The 18219-nt window shown below is 42.8% G+C and overlaps 1 protein-coding gene across 2 annotated transcripts in view; it reads left to right on the plus strand.

Annotated features, from left to right (window-relative positions):
• The window catches only part of Ube2l3 (ubiquitin conjugating enzyme E2 L3), a 50598-nt gene that overhangs the window by 26763 nt on the left and 5616 nt on the right, over positions 1-18219 (plus strand). For both annotated transcript variants that reach the window (XM_075970309.1, XM_075970319.1), the window contains one exon: positions 13390-13576. In XM_075970309.1, the coding sequence (XP_075826424.1) occupies positions 13390-13576 (187 nt within the window). The remainder of the gene's footprint in view (positions 1-13389; positions 13577-18219) is intronic.

An 18219-nucleotide genomic window follows, 5' to 3' on the forward strand; every position in this document is an offset into this window, starting at 1 on the left:
CTTGCTTCAAACGCAGAGATTCACCTGCCTCTGCTTTCCAAGTCCTGGGATTAAAGGCAGGACAGGTAGTGGCTGTGTGGACCACCACATTAGGCTTTATTATGTTTTTAAACATAAATTTAAAAATGTGTTTGGTTTTATTTTATTTTGTTTGAGACAAGGTTTCTCCATGTAACCCTGGTTGTCATGGAACTCTCTCTATAGACCAGGCTAGCGTTGAACTCACAGAGATCCACCTGCCTCTACCTTTTGAGTGGTAGGATTACAGGCGTGCACCACTACCACCTGGTTTGGGAATCTGGGGATTCTTGAAGGGGTGCCATGTAGAAAGAGTAGGAGCTGGATAGTGGTCAATGATTTAAGTCCCAGTCAAAGGGAGACAGAGCTAAGAGTTAGAAGCCAGCTGGCTATCGTAAGATCTTGCTCCACACCAAAACAAACAAACAAACAAACAAAAAAACAAAAACGGGGGGCTGGAGAGATGGCTCAGTGGTTAAGAGCACTGGCTGCTCTTCCAAAGGTCCTGAGTTCAATTCCCAGCAACCACATGGTGGCTCACAACCATCTGTAAAGAGGTCTAGTGCCCTCTTCTGGCCTTCAGGCATACACACAGACAGAATATTGTATAATTATAAATAAATATTTAAAAAAAAACGGGTAGGAAGACTGTTAAGTTTAAGATAATTTGTTCTTGTGAAAGGATTTTTCTTGTATTTAACTGCTATAAAATAAATGGCTTTGTGGCTTGTAGATTGATACTAAGAAATGAAGAATCTGAGATGTTTACCCTTTCCCAAACTGATGGGGAAGCCTGTCATTTTATTTGGATGCTCATCACACATGAGACCTCAGACAAACACAGATTCCCATGGTACAGCAGTGCATTTGCTCAATCACCTTTGAGCCCAAGTTCCCTAGAATACACAAACATGGATGCTTGCAAGTATTGCAGGCCACATTAAAGGAGAAGGACATTGAGACTGCTTTTTAATTATGAAAGCTTGGCCTATAGCTTAGACTAGTTCTTTTTTTCTTTTTCAGAGTGAGGTTGGATATTTTAGTGGTTATGGAAGGGAAGGGAGAAGGGGAGAAAAACAGAGAGGCAGAGAGGAGAGACTGAAGCTGCCTCTCTGAGAGGGAGCAGGAAAGGAGAGAGAACTCAGACTAGAAGCTGAAGATCAACTTGCCTCAGCGGATGGGGGAGGGAGTGACCATGGCTTGTCTCTTAAAGAGACAGAACAGATCATTACATTCCCATCTCTTTTTTTTATAATAAAAAGGCTGGATGTTAGGCACCACAAGTTAAAGGAATTGGGGTGGCAGTATAGAAGGGAGGGGAGAAGAACAGAGAGGAGTGAGACCGAATTTGCCTTTCTGAGAGGGAGCTAGAAAAGCTTAGACTAGTGCTTAAGTAGTTTTTTTTTGTTGTTGTTGTTTTGTTTTTCGAGACAGGGTTTCTCTGTGGCTTTGGAGCCTGTCCTGGAACTAGCTCTGTAGACCAGGCTGATCTCGAACTCACAGAGATCCGCCTGCCTCTGCCTCCCAAGTGCTGGGATTAAAGGTGTGCGCCACCATCGCCTGGTTTACGTAGTTCTTATAACTTAAATTAACCCATTTCTAGTAATCTGTGTGCTGCTATGTGGCTTGTAGGTATTACCTCTACTCCTGCATGTGTTGCTTGTTCTGTCTCCTGCATCTCTCCTCTTTCCTCTCAGCATCCTCTCTGTTCAGAAATCTTGCCCTGCTATTGTCATTCAGCTTTTTTTTTTAAAGATTTATTTATTTATTACGTATACAACCTTCTGCCTCGATGTATGCCTTCACGCCAGAGGAGGGCGCCAGATCTCAGTACAGATGGTTGTGAGCCACCATGTGGTTGCTGGGAATTGAACTCAGGACCTCTGGAAGAGCGGCCAGTGCTCTTAACTTCTGAGCCATCTCTCCAGCCCCCTGTCATTCAGCTTTTAATTAAACCACTCAGAGTAACACATCTATCACAGTTTACAGAAAAATTATTCTACAACATTTCCCCCCTTTTGTCTAAATAGAAAGGAAAGGTTTTAACTCTTAACATAGTAAAACTATATACAATAATAATAATTATCAGGCAAGAATTAGATTCAGAATGTCCAGTTCATTTGTATTTTGGCATATTTAGAGAAAATATTTTATCTATACCTTTTTATCATAACTTGTATTATCATCTTAAAAGTATTTTGTAGACCTCAAATTTTTTTTTTGTGGGTTTTTTGTTTGTTTGTTTGTTTTTTGAGACAGGGTTTCTCTGTAGCTTTGGAGCCTGTCCTGGAACTAGCTCTGTAGACCAGGCTGGCCTCGAACTCTGCCTCCCGAGTGCTGGGATTAAAGGCATGCGCCACCACCGCCCGGCCCTCAAAATATTTTTTAGAGAAACAATTTTAAGTTTTATTGTCTTTCAACCTTATAAACTTTCATCTCTTATGTAAATTTATGAATTTGGTAACAAGGCAAACTGTAAAACTCTGGCTGCTTAGTCATTAATCTCCATCAGAGACCTAAGAAGGATAAAATATTACTTGAGAAACAGGAAGTGCAGAGAAAGCAAATTTTAAAACTTAAGAGATATCTGGCCAGCCGGGAGATGGTGGCGCACACCTTTAATCCCAGCACTCCGGGAGGCAGAGGCAGGCGGATCTCTTGTGAGTTCGAGACCAGCCTGGTCTACAGAGCTAGTTCCAGGACAGGCTCCAAAGCCACATAGAAACCCTGTCTCGAAAAACCTAAATAAATAAATAAAATTGGATTATGTGATCTTTAAAAAAAAAAGAGAGAGATATCTGGCCAGTTTTGGCACGTGCCTTTAAAATCTTAGCACTTGGGAGACGTAGGCAGGCGGATCTCTGTGAGTTCAAGGCCGGTCTGGTCTATAAGAGCAAGTTCCAAGACTGGCTCCATAGTTATTGAGAAACCCTGGCTTAAAAAACAGAGAGAGAAGGGGGGGGGATATTTTCTTTCTATGGCTGCCTTGAAAGTCACCCCAAGGTTCCTCTGCAACATTGGGGCATCCATCTTCAATCTATATGCCGAAGATATCTGAGAAACTTTTCTATAAAGCAAGAAATTTTTTAATTAATTAATTAATTTATTGTGCACTTTCCAGGATACAATGCCAGATCCAGATCTCATTACAGATGGTTGTGAGCCACTATGTGGTTGCTGGGAATTGAACTCAGGACCTCTGGAAGAGCAGCTAGTGCTCTTAACCTCTGAGCCATCTCTCTAGCCCTAAAGCAAGAATTTTAAAGGACTGTCCTACCTTGTCTTGGTGAAATTCGACAATCGCTTTCTTTTGTATCCTGCTTGCCCAGTGTGGACAGCATACTGTCAGCAGTTGAGACAAGGGTAGTTTCTTTGCCCAGTGGTTCACTTTTACCACATAGACAGCAAACTCCATATGGAAGTTTGTCAATGCCCAACATCCCTTCCTTTTTTAAAAGTATATTGGTGCTATCAGGAGCAGACATGTCTCATTGTCATGAAAAGCCTTTTGTTATTAAAACATTTTAAATGCCATATTCTGTAGGTCTTTGAAGTGTTTGAAGATCACCTATCTATCTAAAGTATATCTTTTTTTTAAAGATTTATTTATTTATTATGTGTACAATATTCTGTCTGTGTGTATGCCTGAAGGCCAGAAGAGGGCACCAGACCTCATTACAGATGGTTGTGAGCCACCATGTGGTTGCTGGGAATTGAACTCAAGACCTTTGGAAGAGCAAGCAGTGCTTTTAACCGCTGAGCCATCTCTCCAGGCCCCTAAAGTATCTTTGTGTGATCTTGAAAGCATACTTAGCATGACTATAAGTTTGTAGTAAATCACTAGTGATCTGTATTTATTATCCTAAATAGTTTTCTAGGACTAAAGACTTTACATTACATTTTGAAATGAACTGCATAGGCACAATATCTTTTTTTTTTTTGCATTCCACTTACTTTTTATTTTTTTTATTAATTTATTTATTTATTAAAGATTTCTGTCTCTTCCCTGCCACCGCCTCCCATTTCCCTCCCCCTCCCCCAATTAAGTCTCCCCCCAGCCCGAAAAGCAATCAGGGTTCCCTGTCCTGTGGGAAGTCCAAGGAACCCCCACCTCCATCCAGGTCTAGTAAGTTGAGCATCCAAACTGCCTAGGCTCCCACAAAGCCAGTGCGTGCAGTAGGATCAGAAACCCATTGCCATTGTTCTAGGCACAATATCTTAAACAAGAATAGAAACATGTATACAGTATAACAAAAAAACTTAAATTTTTTTCAATATACAAAAATCCATACCAATGTAAACTATTTGAGACTAGTGGTTGTTCAAAAGTAGACTCAACAATCCACTTATTTATCCAATTATTTCTATACTATATTCCCCCCCCCTTTTTGCCTTCAGAATGAGATCGCTCAATCTAATCTCCTTTGTTCAGTTTTTGTTTTCTGACTATGACCAGTAACAATTTGTAACCAACCCCCTTAAGCCATGGCAAACGTCCATAACCCACAGAAAGACCAAAAACCTCCCACTTCATCTCTTGGGAATGTGGATGTTGTGTTCTTTGAACTGCTTCTTGTTGCCTGAGGGCTCTGGCAGCTTTGGGGGATCCTGAGAAAATTAAGATAATGGTCAAGTCCTGGCTAGAATTATCTGTGAGGTCCTAACATCTCAGCCAGCAGCCTTGAAGCTATTCTAGATGCAGAGAACTCTGAGGAAACTGCAACAGAATCACTCTGAGAAAATGGATCACCTGGGCCACCTGTTTTCACTGGTGTCTGATCCTCTTGCTCTGAAAACATAGACTTTCAAAGATAACATATCTTCATTAACATAAGTTTGGACTATGTGTTGTACACAAACCAGCTAAAGATGATATTTTTTTGTTTTATGTTTGAGCAGATAAAATATGTGTCGCCTGTCTTGTAGTTTTTGTAGGTTTATTTCTTTATGTCTGTACCCAGGGTTTTCAGTAGTCTCCCCCAATCACATCTGATCTCTATCAACCTTGAAGGAATCCACAGTCTTTTGTTTCCTGTGGAAGCAAAAGCACAACCTCTTCCCCAACATGACATTTTTTACTTCCATTCTGAAATTAAAACATTTTTAGAATATATAGGTTAGCTTAATTTAGTAGTCTGTATAATGTAATGTTTCTCAGAAGCTATTGTCTGCTCATCAGCAATCAAAAAAGTCAGTACAATACCATACAGTATCCAGATTTCCTGTGTATTTACATCTCTATGTGGCTTATTTTTTATTATTTATGAATGATTTACTTTTTTCTATGACGGCCTGTACCCATTTTCTTTGCTGTCTTAAGCCTGTGCACATTTATAAATACACTGTAACCTGTTTAGAGTATTTTTCCTGTCTGGATCTGTCTTTATGAAGCACTTGCAGTGTTCTTGGATCATGTGAGACAAATCTTTTTTTTTTTTTTTAATATTTTTATTTATTATGTATACAGTGTTCTGTCTTCATATATGCCTACTCGCCAGAAGGGGCACCAGATCTCATTACAGATGGTTGTGAGCCACCATGTGGTTGCTGGGAATTGAACTCAGGACCTCAGGAAGAGCAGTCAGTGCCCTTAACCTCTGAGCCATCTCTCCAGCCCATGTGAGACAAATCTTAAACTGCTATTCCAGCTACTGTTGTGTTTCAGCATAGCACACGCACTGGCGACTGACTCCAGCCTACAGGTAGTCTCTGTACACTACGCACGCCCTAGAGACCTTGTTCAATAGGAAGCTATGCTGGTAGCACAATTGACTCCATGGTTTGAACCTTTTTTTTTTTCTTCTTCACTTTTCTCAGGTTTTAAGTGGATATAGGTTTATAAGTTTTATGGCCAGAAGTTGGGTGACATATGTAGATGAATTTTGATTTTTGAGTTGCCAGCTCACAAAAAATGACATGGATACTTATTATTGATTATGAAAGCTCGACCTATAGCTTAGACTAGTTCCTAGCTCGTTCTTTTTATTGTTATTTTTTTTATTATTTTTATTTTTGAGACAGGTTTCTCTGTAGCTTTGGCTGTCATGGAACTCACTCCATAGACCAGGCTGGCCTTGAACTAACAGATATGCCTGCCTCTGCCTCCTGAGTGCTGGCATTAAAGGTGTGCATCATGACTGCCCAGCTGTTTCTTTCTCTGCAGTATTTCTTTTTTTAGGGTTTGGAGCAAGAGGATCTTTCCCCTTTCCCTTCCCTTCTCTTTAGATAGGGACTCACTGTGTAGTTCTGGATGGCCTGGAACTCTCTATGTATTCCATCCTAGCCTCAGCCACACGGATGTCCATGAGCTTCTTCCTTCCTGGTGCTGGGATTATGGATGCGTACCACCACTGCTGGCCCATGTAGGATCTTATAACCTACTACTACACACAAAATAGATGGTGTATTTATTGGCAATTCTGAGGGAAGATTAAGAGTTTCTTTGTAAGATGAGCTGTGATAGCGCGCACACCTTTAATTCCAGTACTCAGGAGGCGGAGGCAGCTGGATCTGTGTGAGTTCAAGGCTAGCTTGGTCTACAGAGTGAGTTCCGGGACAGGCTCCAGAGCTCCAAAGTTGGGATGACCAATTCTGAATTGAATGACACCATCATGAGCCGTATGGGACGAAAGGAGAAAGCTGAGTGCCAGCATTCTCTCCATACCTGCTTCCTGACTGCTGTAATGTGAGTTGTCCTGCCATTTCTATCCTGTTAGGGTAGACTGATCTCTCTGATGCTGAGCCAAAATAGATCTTCTCTCAAGTTGTGTCTCACTTTGTTGCAGGGATGAGAATTGTAATTATTCCTGCAACTTTACCCAGAAGGTAAACACTTTGAATTTTATGCACTTTCACCAAAAATAACTTGGTGAAGTTGGATGTAGTGGCAACTCCCGTGATCTCAGTAGTAGACCAGTGTGGGCTGCCAGTGTGTGATTTGTACACACCAGAGCCAATGCTTTGCCGACACAAGTGTCTTTGGGTCTATTGTTGTCAAGAGACACCATGACTATAACAATTAATACAGGAAAATATTTAGTTGGGGTGATTTACAGTTCAGAGGTTTAGTTCATTATTGCCATGGCAGGAAGTATGGCATTACATGGCAGAAATGGTGCTGGAGAAGTAGCTGGGTTGGTAGGCAGCCTGAAGAAAGAGAGAGACACTGGGCCTAGCTTGAACATTTGTAACCCCAAGCCCACCTCCAGTGACACACTTCTTTTTGCAAAGCCACACCTCCTAATAGTGCCACTCCCTCGTGACTTAGCATTCAAATCTATGAGCTTATGGGGCCCATCTCTATTCAAACCACCACAATAAGTAAAGAGCCTTATAGTAGTTAGGTGATTGTGGCCATGCGCCCTTGATAAGGATAGCCTCTGCTCTTGTAGCAAGAGAGTTCCTTTGTGCCAGGTGCAAAACTTCACAAATCCAGTTTCTCATTGTCAGTACCGGCTCTTGCTACTCCCATTTGCCACGATTGAGCATGTTCTTAGACTTTTCTCTGGCTGGAAAGTAATAGGCTGTGTTTACATCTGCTGGGACCACTCTCAACTCTCCAGCTTCTTGCACAGAGAGTGATGAACAGCAAGAAGCAGAAAGCTGGTCAGTCCTAGATGGTGAGTAAAGACATTTTTTTATTTAGCAGCTCTTATCAGCCAGTAGTCTACAGGAGCAAGCAGCATAGACAATGTTTTTAGTTAGTTGCACCTTTATTCTATCCTCTACCTCTCTGCTTTGATTCAAAATCAAAAGTGGCGAGACAAAGAGTTTAGTTGTCCTGATGAGTTAAATAGTTCAGAGTATAGACAGGACAAGCTTTTGGAGTGATCTAGAAAACTGTTCCTTAAAGAAAGAATTGAGGGATTGGTAATGGCTCAGCAGGTAAGACTTCCATGTGTACACACATACTCTCATGGTAGACAAATAAGCATAATTTAAAAATTATTTTTAAAAGATGGAATTGAGGAGATTTACTGGGATGGGAGGGTGTAATTCTGTAGTTTCTAGCAGTGTAGGGCTGCCTTCTGTACACAGGCATACTCAACTTCACTGTTCCTGAACATCTCTGCTCTAGCTAGTCCCTGTTTCTCCCCACTCCCAACCAGCCTGGCTGGCAGTTTCTGTGTGCTCAGTGCCTTGGTTTAGGCTACCACTTACAGCTTTAGCAGCTTCTTAGCCAGCTACCTGCTCACATCCTCCCATCAACCTGATATCCTAGTCTTTAGCTCTCTGCTAGAAGGCCTTTCCCTCCCTTTGCTCAGCCTATCACTGTCTTCCTAAGGATACCATTCAGTGCCTCCCTTCCCCTGGTTGGGGTTAGACTATAGGAGTCTGGAGACTGAGCGCATGCTAGTCTCAGCTCCCAGTAGATAAATTTCTTGCTGTAGAATTTTTGCTTAGGCTCGGGGTGTGAGGAGGTAGGATGGAGTATGGGAGCTACCATAGTGCTGTGTAGAGGGATTCTTCAGTTCTGGAGGTGAGTAGGGTAGAGGTCCCAAAGGGTTCATTCTTGGGGCTCCTGGGGTATGGTACTGATTCATGTCAATCAAACAATAATAAGCTCATGAGCAGAGTGCTGGTCTCATCTCGGAAGACCAAGCTTTCTAGAACTCAGAGTGTAGACTCTTCTCTGACCTGCTACCACTTAGTGTGTTCTGCTCTGGGTTATTTAGCTCTGGTGGCTCTTTATATCTTCAAAAACAAAAGCACTTATCTGTGAAGACTCTTGGAATTCTGCATTGAGAAAAAAGGACCATTAAGAAGAGGAGGACAGCCGGGTGGTGGTGGCACATGCCTTTAATCCCAGCACTCGGGAGGCAGAGGCAGGCGGATCTCTGTGAGTTCGAGACCAGCCTGGTCTACAAGAGCTAGTTCCAGGACAGGCTCCAAAACCACAGAGAAACCCTGTCTCGAAAAACCAAAAAAAAAAAAAAAAAAAGGAAGAGGAGGACACATTGGAAACCAGGGAAACAGAGTGATGCTGTTGGAGATAAAGACTTTGCACCAAATCTTGGCCTGGAGGAGGGGAAAGCAGGTGTATGAGAATGTTTCTCTTCTATACAGGAATAGCCATGTCAACACAAGAGCTCTTGCCAGTCTCTGAAAAATAAGGTGAACACACAAAACTGTGGCACCACTTGTGAATATTCTGGATCCTTTCATGGTTTCTCTTCCAGTCTGCAAATAATAGGCCCAGAAGTAAGAGAAGTTTGGTGACCCTGAAGGTAGTTTTGTGGGGGAAGGGTTAGAAGCATTTACTGTCAAGCCTGATACCTGAGTTCAGTCCCTGGTGTAAGGAGATGATGGGATGAAGGATGGGACTGCCATGGTGCTCCTGGACACCTCACAAACCAGAGAGCCCAAATATAAGAAAAATAGTACAGTACAGTGCGGAGGGGATCTTCAGTTCGGGAGGTGAGTAGGGTGGAGGAAAAGCCAAAGGGCTATCACATGGTAGAAGGAGAAAATTGACTTGGATAAGTGCTCCGCTGATCTCCGTGTGCATACATATAGTGGTGCACGTGCATGTGTGTGCACACACATGCACACATACACATAGCCTGGGCTGTGGTGGCTTTAATACTAGTTCTCAAGAGCCAGAGGCAGGCAGATCTCTGTGAGTTCGAGGCCAGCCTGGTTTCCAGAGAGTTCCAGTACAGCCAAGAGTACACAGAGAAAACCTGTCTCAGGGAAGTTACTACCTTCGGGATGGACGTGGGGGGGGGCTAATGTAAAATAGGAATAACAACAAAATCTTAACTCACAAATGAAGGTATACAGGCAAAGCATAGTGATGTGTATTTGTAGTTCTAGGCCCTTGGAAGGCTGGGGCTAGAGGAGCTCTTGAGCCCAATATTTTAGGGGTCTGGGTGAGACCCTTCTATACTTTTAGAAGTAGGGCACGGTAAAAATGGAGGTGGCAGCAACTAAGCTTAGATGCGGTGGCATATACCTGGAATCTCAGGGCTCAGGGGAAAGAGTCAAGAAGACTGCAAGTTCAAAGCTAACTTCAGCTACATAGAGGGGACGGGACAAAGAAAGAGGACTGGCAGGTGAGATGGTTCATTCTGTGACAGTGCTCATTGCCAAGCGCTTTGACCTGAATTCAATTCCCTGGAACCCACAGGTGGAGGAAGACCTCCACTTGTACATGCATGTGTGCCCACACATACACTCCCACAATGGTGGTTTTTGTTTTTGTGTGTGTCTTTTTTTAAGAAATTTAAAGAGAAATAGACAGATGGCAAACTTAATGTTTGTCATTAAAAAAAACAACAACAATAAAGTGCCACTCCACATCTCTTAGTGTGACAATAAAAAATCTTGACAACTTTAAATGCAGATAGCACTGAAGCAACAGCAATGCTCATTCATTGTGGAGGAATGCAAATGGAACTTAGGTTGGGCAGTGTTGCGGTTTAAATTTGAAGTACTCTCTACAGGGCCTGGAAAGATGGCTTAGTGCCCACATCCAGGAGCTCACAACAACCTATATAACTCTGGCTCAATGATCTGGTGTCCTCTTTGGCTTCTCTAGCTACCCACACATATGTGTGCATATATGCACACACAAGAAAAACCTTTAAAACTTTGCCCTCCACAATTTCGTGTTCAAACTGGTGGCTCTGTTGGGGGACTGAAACTTTTAGGGCTTGGCTGGTGGCAGGAAATCACTAGTAGTGGGCCTTGCAGGTTTTAGTCTGGTCCTACCTCTGCTCTCTCTGTTTCCTTATCTCCCTTAATGTGAAGTGTAGATGAACGCGATAAAGTGATAAAGTAGTCCCACATTAGCTCAGAATTGAGTATAATAAAGGATTTTTAATTTGGGATAGATTTACAGATTAGCAATTCTCTGCACAAGAGGGGAGCAGGAACCGAATCCAGCAGCAGAGAGAGAGGGGGAGAGAGAGGAGGAGGAGGAGGGAATGGAGGTGGAGGGAAAGGAAGAAGGAGAGAGCATACTCAGTTTTACACCTGTTTTTTTTGTGTGGTTTTTTTTTTTTTTTTTTTTTTTTTTTTTTTTTTTTTTTTTTTTTTTGGTTTTTTGAGACAGGGTTTCTCTGTGGTTTTGGAGCCTGTCCTGGAACTAGCTCTTGTAGACCAGGCTGGTCTCGAACTCACAGAACTCACAGAATTCACAGGCCTGCCTCTGCCTCCCGAGTGCTGGGATTAAAGGCGTGCGCCACCACCGCCCGGCTACACCTGTTTTTTATAGTACCCAAGGCCATGCCCAAAGTGGTCCAGCATCTCAAAGGCTATTGGCTGAAGGAGTTCCCCCAGCAGTGGAGTGTGAGCCAAATAAACCTTTTTAAGTTGTTTATCTCAGGATTTAGTCACTGTAATGAGGAAAACACAGGCACTTTCATATAAAATCAGACTCATAACATGAACCAGCAATGGTGATCTTTACTCTTTATTTTGTTTTTGTTTTGTTTTGTTTTTTTTTTTTTGGTTTTTCGAGACAGGGTTTCTCTGTGGTTTTGGAGCCTGTCCTGGAACTAGCTCTGTAGACCAGGCTGGTTGTTTTTTTTTTTTTTTTTTTTTTTTTTTTGAGACAGGGGTTATCTGTGTAGCTCTGGCTGTCTGGAACTCTGTAGCTCTGTAGACCAGCTTTCTGGCCTTGCATTTAGAGATCTGTCTGTCTTTGCCTTCTGGGATTAAAGGCATGTGCTCCACCGCCCAACTTTGTTCTTTTATATCTGGACAGAAACATACACAGAGATGTCATATTATCCTGGAAAAAACCACTCAGAAAGCTACTGTCTACGTTTATTCAGACTGCTGTAACAAATTACTGCCAAGTGAATGGCCTATAAACAACAGAAATATTTCTCCAAATGCTAGAGAGATCCTGAGAAACATTAGTTCAAATCATAGATAGATTCAGTGATTGGTGGTTCCTGTTTCTTGATTCTTCCTCACACATTAAAAAGGACATATCAGCTCTCTGGGGTCTCTTTCATAGGGACTCCACATCTTGACATGGCGTGCATGGGCAGGTGTATATATTACCGGTGTGGGAGGTTTTGATACTAGAGATTGACTGGGGCCCTTGACATGTTCTGCCACTGATCATAGTCCTGATGATTTTATTATTAGTGTGCGTGTGAAAGAGAACAAGTGAGTTAGAGAGTAGGGGACATGGTTGCTATAGCACATGGAATTTTGTGAAGTCAGTTTTCTCTTTCCACCATATGGTTCTGAGGTTCTAACTGAAATTGGCAGGTTTGTGCTGCAAGTATCTTTACTCACTGAACCATCTCATCAGCTCGCTCATGATTTGTTTTTAATGGGTGGATTTGGGGAGGACATACACGTATGGCTCAAGTTCTAAGATATAACTATGCAAAACCCATAAAATGAATAACTTTCAGTGGTAAACCTAATAGGAGCTATAGCCTCCAACTGATACAGAAGTGCAGTGTAGGTAGGTCCATGGATGGTAACATTTTACTCCGTTAATGAAGAATCTTAATAGTGAGGGAAGAGTTGCATATTGAGAGGAAATTAGGTCTCTGGGTTTTTCCCCCCACTACTTTCAGCTTTACTGTTTAAGCTGCTCTAAAAAAAGGAAAAAAAAAAAGTCTACTTTTTTTATTTGTTTCTACTGCTGGAAAGAGTCTCTATGGCCAAGGCAACTTAAAGGAGAATAAGTTTATTGGGGCTTACAGTTCTAGTGAGTGAGTCATGACCATCATGGGAGCAAGGCTGCAGGCAGGCAGGGTAGGCAGGGGGTAGGCATTGGAGCAGTAACTGAGACTTTACATCTGATTCACAAGCATAAGGCAGGAGAGATAACTGGGGATGGCATGGACTTTTGAAAGCTCAAAGCCCATCCCTAGTGACACAGCTAACCCAACAAGGCCATACATACCTCCTATTCTTTTCCCGACAGTTCTACCAACTATTCAGACCAAACATTCAAACTTGAGTCCATGGGGGCCTTCTCACTCAAACCACCACACTACTGAAAAAATAAGGCTATTGTGACATTGACTTTGGACCTTTTCGAAGTTTGCCGAGCATCTTACCTAGAAATACTGGTTGGTTGTTGGATTACCTTTTGTATGGCAGGACTTCAGTTGATGTACCATTGGGAATAATTAATGAAAAGTTAATGCAAGCTGGGAGGTGGTGGCGCACGCCTTTAATCCCAGCACTTGGGAGGCAGAGGCAGGCAGATCTCTGAGTTCAAGACCAGCCTGGTCTACAAGAGCTAGTTCCAGGACAGGCTCCAAAACCACAGAGAAACACTGTCTCAAAAAACAAAACAAAAAAAAAAAAGTTAATGCAGCCCTGACTTGGCCATAGGTATATGGATTACAATATCTTCATTTTGATCTGTTTCCCCTCTTTTTTTTCTTTTAGGACAACCCTCCATATGACAAGGGGGCCTTCAGAATTGAAATCAACTTTCCAGCAGAGTACCCATTCAAACCACCCAAGATCACATTTAAAACCAAGATCTACCACCCTAACATTGATGAGAAGGGGCAGGTCTGTCTGCCGGTAATTAGTGCTGAAAACTGGAAGCCAGCCACCAAAACCGACCAAGGTGAGCCACGCACCTTTCTTCTTGCTGCCTTAGAAGGGGCTCTTTTCTGCTGATGGGTGTCGAGGGTTCTCTAAAACCCTGTCAGGCAGAGTTGAGAGAAATACTGCCATAGCAACTCAAGTGCATGTAGAAGTACTGCTGAGACACCCCCCCCCCCATCCTCCTGTGGGGCTGCCTGCTCTCGGTTGAAGTGTCAACTGTGCATGGGCACTGGCCTGGGGTGGTAAAGGATTCCGATATTGCCTAGATGGGAAAGTGAGGATGGTGGATGCACACAACAGTTAGCTTTTGAGATCACTTAGAAGAAAGGTTAGTGAGGACATTCCAGACTAACAGGACTTACGCTAAGTCCTGTAGCTCCCAATAGGTGGTTTGGGGGTTCAGGACAAGACAGTCAGATTTGGGTACTTGAGTGGAAAGCACATAGTTGACTGCAGTGTCTGTGATTCTTAGAATTAGATGCTCGTTTTCTTAGAAAAGTATTTTATTCTGTGTCACAATTGTTCTCCGTCTTGTCCCTTTCTTGCTACTTCCAGTAGACTTTGCTTGGATTTTGTCTAGTATTAGTCATATACTTACTTAGATTTTATGAAACAGGTCTTGCCATAAGCTTTCACATTGTCCTGGAACTTGCTCTGTAGAGCAGGCTGGCCTCAAACTCTTGATGCGTCTACTTAAACCTCCAGAGTGATTATATGAGTGCACCGCCACACCTGGTTCCAGTTTTTATTAATTCCAGACTTGCTTTTGAAGTTCTAATTTCGTATTTTTGGTAGCTTTCTACTAAGAAATTAATTGAAGCAGTGTAACATTAGGTTAGATTCCAGCGAGTGAATGGAGGTGGTGTTCGTGAGATTGCAGGTTGCTTTTCCTTACTGGTGGAAGCCCTGGAAGACCGAGAAACCTGACTATCAGGTTCCTGCAGTTTGAAGGAGCAGATGCTAGATGTCTAATCAGAGAGTAGTTTCTAGCAGGATTCACCTGAGCAGTGCATGAAAGCACTGCTGTTTAGGACAATTTGACTGAATTCTCAGCTCTAGTGGCCTGATTATTTTCCTGTACAGACTCTTAGCTCTGTGTTGGAATCTGACCTTCATTGTGTCAGTAATACAACTTCCAGAGACTAGGCTGAGTTGAGTCCCTACTCAGTCACCTCTACTCCAGGCCCTCTGACTCTCTGCAGTTTAGAGTCTCCTCCTTTATCTGAGAACTGATGGCATGAAGGCCAGGGCTAGGAGACTCTCAGGCTGTCCTATTTTATCTTAACTTCTAGATACATAACCTGCTGCCATTTCGGGTTGGGACTGTGCCTCCAAAGAGTCAGATAGGTTAAGACTAGTTTTCCTTTTCGGGTTTTCAAGACAGGGTTTCTCTATATGGCCATGGCTAACCTGGAACTCTCTCTGTAGACCAGGCTGGTCTCAAACTCACAGAGATCTACCTCCTCTGCCTCCTGAGTGTTGGGATTAAAGGCGTGCGCCCCACTGCCCTGTAGTTCCAGGTAGTTCTTTTTTTTTTTAATTATTTTTATTGTTTATTGGGAAAAAATTTCCGCCTCCTCCCAGCCTCCCATTTCCCTCCCCCTCCAGGTAGTTCTTTTATAAAATATTCTTTTTTTTTTTTTTTTTTTTGCTTTTTCGAGACAGGGTTTCTCTGTGGCTTTGGAGCCTGTCCTGGAACTAGCTCTGTAGACCAGGCTGGTCTCGAACTCACAGAGATCCGCCTGCCTCTGCCTCCCGAGTGCTGGGATTAAAGGCGTGCGCCACCATCGCCCGGCTTATAAAATATTCTTATTCGTTATTAAGAATTTCATTTCAGGGCTGGAGAGATGGCTCAGTGGTTAAGAGCATTGCCTGCTCTTCCAAAGGTCCTGAGTTCAATTCCCAGCAACCACATGGTGGCTCACAACCATCTGTAATGAGGTCTGGTGCCCTCTTCTGGCCGGCAGACATACACACAGACAGAATGTTGTATACATAACAAATAAATAAAAGAATTTCGTTTCAAGTATAGTGCCAAAATTATTGTTTTTGTGATTTGGGACAGCTTAGGACTTCCCAGAAAACCAGTTGCTTGTTGTAGTCTTTGTAACATGACTTTGATTCTGTCCTCTCAATCAGTAATAGCACTCGATGCCATATTTTCCTATTTTCTGTTACCTGTGGCTGTATCATAACCCCTATTGAAACTCCAGCCATGGTTTGCAACTGGAGAGATAATTCACTGGAAGCTGTTCCAGAGGACCTTGATTCAATTCCCATTACCCTTACGGTAGTTCACAACCGCTTGTAACTCCAGTTCCAGGGGCATGTCTTCTTCTGGCCTCCAAGGGTACCAGGTTCCTACACAAACATACGTGTAGAAACAACTCTAATCACATAAAAGTGGGGACTTGAGAGATGGCTCAGTGGATAAGAGCACTGACTGCTCTACCAGAGGGCCGAGGTTCAATTCTCAGCACCTGCATGGCAACTCACAGCTGTCTCTAGCTTTAGTTTCAGGGGATCCAACACCTTCACACAGAAATACATACAGTCAAAACACGAAGGCACATGAAATAATTATCTTTTTTTAAAGTTAACTAATTGAGATAAAATGGAACAGGGCTTAAAGTAACAGTTGATTGCTCATTCTGTATATTGGTTGTCTCAAATGGGGGTGATTATTCTTGGGATACCCAGATACTCTCATTGGAGGTAAATTGTCCCACTTGGCATCCTTCACATGTGTGGCAATTGGTGCTGGCTGGGTACTTAGCTTTCTTTGTGTTGCTTATTCTCCATGAAGTGGGTTGGAACTCTTCATAGCAGTGGTGGAGCTCTAGTTGAAAGCAGAAGCAACAAGCTATTTACAAGTCCATGTAGAGCTAGTACTATTATTATTGTGTCCCTTCTGGATCCTATTGGCCAAACAAGTACAGTCTTGAACAGGGAAGTAGACTGAGTCTTAAAGGAGGTGAGGCAGGATATTGAGGGTGGGAGAGGTGGGTACACAGGCAGAGGAGGAGCCACTGGCACTGAGTTCCTTACTGTCTCTACATGCTTTTTCTTTTTTGTCTTCTTTTAAATGTGTTTGCTTGCCTGAATGTATATCTGTGCACTATATGCATGCAGTGTTGAGGTTGGAAGATGGCATCAAATCCCCTGGGACTGGAGTTACAAATGCTTATGTAATGCCATGTGAGTTCTAAGGAACTCAGGTCCTCTCTCCAGCCTCTGTGTGTGGCACTATTGTGGCCACATGGCATATGCTATTGTGTTCATTGTCTTTTGTTTGTCCTACTTCCTGACTCCGTTCCAGCCATCACCATCTTTATCATCTTGTTTTTAAATGTCTGTTGTGAAGTGAAGGCATCACTTGTTCCTTAATAGCATCTGCTTGTGGTTTCATGTCAGTCATCCACCATATACAGCCTTTTGTTGATCTCTAGATTCTCTTAAAGAGTTTTTCTATTTAGAAAGCATCAAAGTTGTGTTGTGTTATTATGTTTATGCCTTCGTGTATGTCTGCACAATGTGCATGCCTGGTATTTAGAGAGGCCACAAGGGAGTGTTAGATCCCCTGAAGCTAGAGCTGCTATCTAGATGCTGGGAGTAGAACCCAGATCCTCTGGAGAAGCAGCCAATGTTCTTTTTTTTTTTTTTTCCCCTAGACAGGGTTTCTCTGTAGCTTTGGTGCCTGTCCCGGAACTAGCTTTTGTAGACCAGGCTGGCCTAGAACTCACAGAGATCCGCCTGCCTCTGCCTCCCGAGTGCTGGGATTAAAGGCGTGCGCCGCCACCGCCCAGCCGTAGCCAGTGTTCTTAACCACTGAGCCATCACGTTCTCCTGTCCCTCTAAGTTGTGTTTTATTAGGTATGGAAAATAAAAATGATAAGATTGGGGGCTGGAGAAATGGCTCAGAAGTTAAGAGCATTTGTGCTTCCAGAGGACCTTGGTTCAATTCCCAGCATACATATGGTGGCCACCAACCATCTTTAGCTATAGTTGCAAGAGATCCAGTGCCCTCTCAGGCATCCATAAACACTATATACTCACAGTGCTCAGACATATGTGCAGGAAGAATACCCATACACATAAAATAAAAATAGATAATTCTTTTTTTAAAAAGAAAAGAAAGTTAAGACTTGACAGGAAAGTTAAAATGTTCTTAGTATGGGAGCTGGAGAGATGACTCAGTAGTTCTTGAGTTCAGTTTTCAGCAGGCACATTGGGTGACTGTCAGCCATCTGCAGCCTCACAGCTCTAAGGCATCTGATACAGATCCCGAAGACACAAATTAAACATAGTGGAAAAGCAACATGAAAAAAAAAGCTCTTGTGATCCAGCAGGTCAACTTTGAGTTGTATATGCCCCCCAAAATGAAAGCATGGATCCATACAAACATTTTTATTAATTGCATTTTTGTGCATGAGTGTATGTCGCAGCATGCATGTGGAGGTCAGAAGACGACTTAAAGGAGTCAGTTCTCTCCTTACCCGTGGGAATGCCAGGATTCAAGCTTGGAGGAAAAGCTTTTATCTGGCAAGCAAGCACCTCTCTGTCCTGAAACACTTGTATTACTATTTATTGCAGCTAGGCACAGAGGAAAAGCAACGCAAATGGATATACACACTGTGGTATCTAGTCTGCTTTCTTTTTTTT

Source organism: Microtus pennsylvanicus, chromosome 1 (genome assembly GCF_037038515.1).
Source record: "Microtus pennsylvanicus isolate mMicPen1 chromosome 1, mMicPen1.hap1, whole genome shotgun sequence".
Lineage (NCBI taxonomy): Eukaryota > Metazoa > Chordata > Mammalia > Rodentia > Cricetidae > Microtus > Microtus pennsylvanicus.